This window comes from Vanellus vanellus (genome assembly GCF_965231255.1).
Source record: "Vanellus vanellus genome assembly, chromosome: 7".
Classification (NCBI taxonomy): Eukaryota; Metazoa; Chordata; class Aves; order Charadriiformes; family Charadriidae; genus Vanellus; species Vanellus vanellus.
This window is the reverse complement of record NC_138912.1, coordinates 13,976,379-13,982,420: the sequence shown is the minus strand read 5'-3', so window position 1 is coordinate 13,982,420 and position 6,042 is coordinate 13,976,379. Positions and strand designations below refer to the sequence as shown.

Sequence of the window (6,042 nt, the reverse complement as noted above, 5' to 3'; positions counted from 1 at the left end):
TGTTACCCTCTCACTTGATCAAATCCTTGAACGTGAACAGTTTCACTGAAAAGCACTTTTCAAAAAAAAAAAAAAATCCACCAACAGTAAGGAACAGAATCCAACTACCGGGGAGAGAGTTTTTTTTTTTTCTTTTTGCCTTCTTTCTTTTTTTTCTTTTTTTTTTTTTTTCCTGGTCATCGTCTCAGAGGCTGAGAAAGGGGGAAGAGAAAGAAGGAGAGCGAGAGAAAGAGGAGCCTTTTGCAAATAATAATTATTATAATTAGAATCCGGCCCCTTTCTCCTTAAAAAAAAAAAAAGCCCTAAACGCAGCGCTTCGTCCCCCCTCCCTCTCCGAGCCCCCCGACTCGCTCCGCAAAGGCATGGAGAAGGGGACTAACTGCTTTCCGACCTGCCACACCGTTTTTCTCGCCTGGACATGGCTCTTACTTCTCTCTTGGTGTTGCACCGGCGCCGAAATAACTTGCAGATCCTGCTCGTCTCCATCGCCCTCCTGGCCGTCCTCCTCGTCTCGCCTTAGGCAGGAGCAGCGACAGCCGCCACCGCCGCCGGGAGGATTACGGAGCTGGCCGGGCGGCCGAACGCGGGGCCCGGCCGGGGCGGCGGCCGCCGCGGAGCCGCTGCCGGGCGGGGAGCCGGGGGGCCGCGGGGGGCCGCGGGGAGCGGCGCTCCGCTCGGCGGGGGCGGGCGGCGGCGCGCCCGGGGGCCGGGGCCCGGCGGCGGCGGCGCGGAGCCGGCGGAGCAGCGAGGGGCGGCGGGCGCTGCCGGCGGGCGGCGGCCGGGGGGTGCCCGCGGCCGAGGGGCAGCGCGGCGGTCGGGCTCAGCCCCGCGGGCCGCTGGAGGAGGGGAGAGCGGCGCGGCTGCGAGGGGCAGAGGAGCTGAGGCTGAGCAGCACCACCTTCGCGCTCACCGGGGATGCGGCGCACAACCAAGCCATGGTGCACTGGTCCGGGCACAACAGCAGCGTGAGTATCGCCCCGTCCGTCGGCCCGACGGGGAGGGAGCCCTGCGCACACCCGCGGGGTGGGATGGTCGGTGCGGCGCTTGCCGCTGCGGCCGGGGGTGCGGGGAGGAGAGGGGGGCTTGGCGGGCACCGTGCTCTTATTGCCAGGGGGAGGGGGAGACGAGCGGTGGCCGCACACACACACACACACAAGAAAAAAAAAAAAAAAGTTTTCCTGGGGAAAGATGAAGGAGAATGGGAACACCTTTCTCCCCCCGCCCCCGAAAGTAGGGCTGTGACCGCCGGGGTAGCGCGGTCGGAGCGGCGCCAAAGGGGCCGGACTGGCCGGAGCCTTCTCCCTTGCGCAGGGAAGAGTTCCCCCCCCCCAGCTCCCCGCTCCAGTCTGTCCCATGTGCCTGCACAGCTGGGTCCCCTTGCTCTCTGGCTCTTCGTGTATAATATACACGCCGGCACGCTTCGCTGCCTCTGTGCCAGGGGATGAGCGATGTACGGTGGTGGTGGGAAAGCCCTCCTTTTCCCCCCTCTGCATGCTGGCGACAGGAGAGATCCCATTAATTCATTAAGGGGTTGAGAAGCCCCGCAGCATGTTAAGGGACTGAAAGGAGGCAGGTAGTGCCAGCACCGTGAAAAGTTTCTAAAAAATCGATGACATCTCATGCCTTTTCCTTAAAGTAAAAAATAACCAGTTGCTGAGGTGTCCCTGAAAGTCGGTGGGACTGCGTGTGCGTGTGGGGGGTGTCCCAAAAGCCCACACGCCGTCGTGCCGTGATAGTGCAGGGCCCTCCCTCGCACCCTGCTTTGCAACGCCCGGCAGATGGCTGTGGACAGAACTTCGATTTTCTTTTAACGTGGTATCAGAAATACTATTTCCACTCTGATACAAAGTCTGAGAACAGGCGTAATTTAAAGGACTCCGGGAAACCTTTCTGTCTGGTGACAATATTCCCATTATTCTGATTATTATAGCTTGTCACTGCCTTGAAAATGCCTCTTTTGTTGTTTTGCCACTATTGGAAATGGACATAAAGCAATTAACAGCATAAAACAGATTGGCTGGATTTTCAGATACATTCTTCGTGAAACTGATTAGTCATGAAAAAGCAAACTGTCTATCTATCTGTCTATCTATGCATCATCTGTAGCTTCATAATGTGCAATTCAACCACCTCTTTATTTTTTCCACTGGAAGTTTTTTTCTCTATTTATTATTACTTAGGCAATAATTCTGACAGCAATGTAGATGTTACTTTGATTTAACCAATTTTTAAAGGCAGTTGTGTTTGCCAGACATGAATTCCACTCTCATTAGAGATGAAAGCAAACATTCAAGAGAAAACAGCTGCATGGTATATTTTAGCACTACGCTTGTTTCTAGGATTATTTATTTTTAATATAACATGGCATGTAATGAAGAAAAAAATCTATATGCCCTTGCTTTTGTTTCATTTCAGTGCTGAATCAAGGGGTGTTGAGCAAAAGAAGCTAAAATCCCCCCCGCCTTCCCAGCAAGGATTTCCAATAGTTTTGAGTATTTCTGGTTACAGTGGCAGAGAAAACTAATTCTGTAGGCATTTGCTGGGGAAAGAAAGGTTATTTTTCTGAAAGTGCAGGTCAGAAAGTGATTTTCACAAAATTCTCCCTCCTTCCTTGGCTTCTTTTACAGAAAGGTGTCATTTAAATAACTAGTTTTCTTTATTCTTTAACTCCAGGTGACTAAGAAGGGTAATAAGGGAAAACATCTTGATTGTTCATGACTTTCCATTAAGATTTTGCACCTCAAGATACCGTGCATTGAAAACTTCAACTCAAAATCACAAGCAAAAGCAAAAGACTGGTGTTTATTGCCAGTGTGGTGTTTGTAGGAAGGAAAAGCAGGCATGTTAATAAATATTAGTGCTCTCTTTTCGTGATTTTTGCGATATGAGGTTTAGCATCTGGAGACTTTCTCTCCTGTCTCTTGGAGAAAACATGCTGCATTTAGTGATTAATTGGATTTTTTTAAAAAACAGCGTAGAGGGAAAGTTAAATGCTTGAACCTGGGTCCTTTCATTTATTAGCAGAGAAGGCTGAATCCAATGCCTGTTTTTCTGCTGCAGTTCAGGTTTTACCTAATTCTACTGTTGGGGTGGCTGTGGCACAGGAACATCCAGCAATTTGTCCAAGGTCACTCAGGGAAACACCGTGGCTTCTTTTGCCACCACATCGGCTCCCAGTCTCTCACCTCAAAGCATATATTTTGTTAGGTCATAGTAGATGTAAAGCAGCGGGAAGGTGTATTGAAAATGGGTGAAAGATATTAACTCATGTGTCATGATTATTCCAGATGACCTAGGAGACAGGTAGGACGTGTCTGTATGCCATTGCTTGCAGGCTACCAAAGCAGTAAAGAGGCATACAGCTCGCTTTTACCAATTCCCTGTTACTTGAACAGACTTCAAAACCTAAGCTTTTGTCACTTATGATTTATTAAAAACATGATCAATCAAATTCCATGAAATTAAGCAGTATATTTCAAATCAAGAGTTAGTGGTGGGGGATTCCTAACAACTGGATGGATTTGCAAAGAAAAGGAAAGAATAGTAATAAAAAAAATCAGGTTTTTACTGGGACGTATAGATCTACAGTCACTCCACAAGAGAGATCTTTGCAGCTGCTGCATGTGCTGTTACCTGGAATGTTAAAAACCTCCTGTGGTTTTCTTTTATTATTTTAAGAGCAACTCTCCCTTCATCTCCTATCCCCCTTTTCTCCTATGTCCCTCAAATATCAATTTAACTTATTAAAAGATAATCCCTTCCAGGCAACAAACTTTTGTTTTCTCCATTTGCAGATAGTGAGGTCAGGATTAGGATAGAGGCAAAAGGCTGGTGAGATCGGGGAATTTGGGTTCTCTGCTTTGTCCTGCCCAGAGGCTTTTTCTGTGACCTTAGGAAAGACAATTAACCTCTCTGGATCTCCTCTTCCATGTTAAATGAGGATAGTACTACTTAGCTACCACAAAGTGGTGGTGTGGAGCAGAATTCATTTCTTTGTACAATACCTGCAGATCTTCAAGTGGAAATTGTTAGAAAAAGCAAAAATAGTACTCTGTGTAGAAATGAGGTTTGTGTTCTTGGGAAGGGGACTTGGCTTAATTCAGTGGGTCTGGCATTAGAAAAAGGAGACTTGTACTTGGGCTTCAAGTGTCAGTCTGCCCTAATAGAAGCATTTATTGAGAGAGGTCACTGAAGCTCTTGAGGGACCTAGTAGAGATCAGATAAAATGTTTTCTTACTAAGGCTCTTCTGAAGGAAGGAGAATTTTAGTGAAAACTACTATTATTCCCAGAAGTTCTGTGAGCCATTCTTTTTTCAAAGACTTTCCTCTCTGAACACACACTGTGTGCAAAAGTACCATTTGGTGTGCAGTTGTATTATCTGCACATGTTTTCCCTCTCTCTAGATGGTTATGTTATTGCATGAAATTTTTCCTCGTTCTGCTCACCAGATGCTCTCTCCAACCTTCTTGTGCAGATGATCTGATTCATCAGTTTATCTTTTCTTCCTTCCTCTCTCCCTGATTTCTAGGTTAAGGACCTGCAAAAATAAGTAGCAGCACCTTTAATGCTGTTACAGCTTTAAAGCTTGCTATCTTGTTTCTTGACAGTATTTTTTTTTTTCAAGAGGTTTCAACAAGCTACAGTGGCTAAAACATACTTACTCAGATTGTTCTTCTGATACGATCACTAGTGGAATGGTAAATGGGGACTGTTGTCATTAGGTTTCAGAGTTGTCACTCTGATGAATGTAGCTGTTTAGAAGAAGTACTTAATTCTGTCCATGCTTTTTCCACAATGGAAGTGCTACAAATTCTGTGTTGGTGTGGGTGGGTTTTTTCAATATAGGAATCAAAGATGCACATTTTTAGCTTTCTTTTAACCTCTAGAAGACATTTCCAATCCATTGTCTATGGGGAGGCCTCAGCTTATGATCATAGCGTGCTTTAGCTATCCCACGTATACCCGCCTTTGCCTTTCTAGCAACCAGAGGCAAACTTCAGACATGAAGATGTGGAGACGCACTATAATGCCACAGTAAGAGCAGGAGAGGGCATTTGCCTAAGGTGTGTGCAATATTGCAAACTGCTTCAGACAGGCCAAGTTCCTATATGATCCTAGCGGTTGGATTTTTCATGCCATAGGAAAAACGTCAGCAGTGCATATTTTTATCTCAGTGCAGTGCAGCAGTGCAGAAGGTAAACCTGCAGAAGTGGAGTGTGCCTAAGTGATATAGGTGCTACTTGTGCAGACCACACAGCTGCACTGATGCTTATGGTATGATCCAGGCTCTGAAAGCTGGGGAAGGCAGGGTGAGAGCTGGTGAGAGACTGGACTGGGGCCTTGTTTTATCTTTTCGGCCAAGCTACATTGTTTTGTCCGGTCAGCCTGTGGCCGTCATCTCTAGAATTAGCATGGTTGTGAGATTCACTCCAAGACTGGGAATATAAAATGTCTTTGGGACAAGACTCTGGTAAAGATGAGGCTAGTAGTACTACAGTAGTCTACAGTCACCTGAAGTAGAGTTAGATAGAACATGCAGCTTATCTTACTTTTTGAAAAGGATATAACGTGGGTCAACAGCCACAACATATGTCAGACTGGACATTAGGAAGAGTTTCTTCTCAAAGAAAGCAGTGCAGCAAGGCACTGGAAAGTTTTGGGAATCTTTGTCTTTGGAGATTTTCAAGACTTGGGTAGACATGATCTGATGGTAACAACCCCGCTCTGAATAGGCTTCTGCGATTCTTTTCCTCCTGTTACTGCTGATCCTATTCCTTTACCCTGTGCAAGCTCTGAGGGTTGGCAGTGAAAAGCAGGTTGTACAAGTTCTCGCAGTGAAGCCTGTCTCTTCCGGGAATGATTCTTCTGAATGCTGTTGGCAGTGTTCTGGTGTGATCTGCTAATGTACTGGTGGTTTGATGCTGAAGCATTACTCACTCCCATGGCGAATTACAAGCTGGGGAGGCTGATGAGCTTGCTGTGTGCCAGGTAGTTTTTCATTAAGATGCCTAGCAATGCACTGTGTGATGGGCAGAACGAGG

At 46.8% G+C, this 6,042-nt stretch overlaps 1 protein-coding gene across 1 annotated transcript in view; it reads left to right on the top strand.

The window, feature by feature from the left end:
* Nucleotides 1–362: 362 nt before the first annotated feature.
* Nucleotides 363–6,042, top strand: part of SORCS3 (sortilin related VPS10 domain containing receptor 3) — a gene marked incomplete at both ends in the record, with an annotated part of 315,923 nt that continues 310,243 nt past the window's right edge. The window contains one exon of the mRNA XM_082486568.1: nt 363–965. Within this exon, the coding sequence (XP_082342694.1) occupies nt 363–965 (603 nt within the window). The remainder of the gene's footprint in view (nt 966–6,042) is intronic.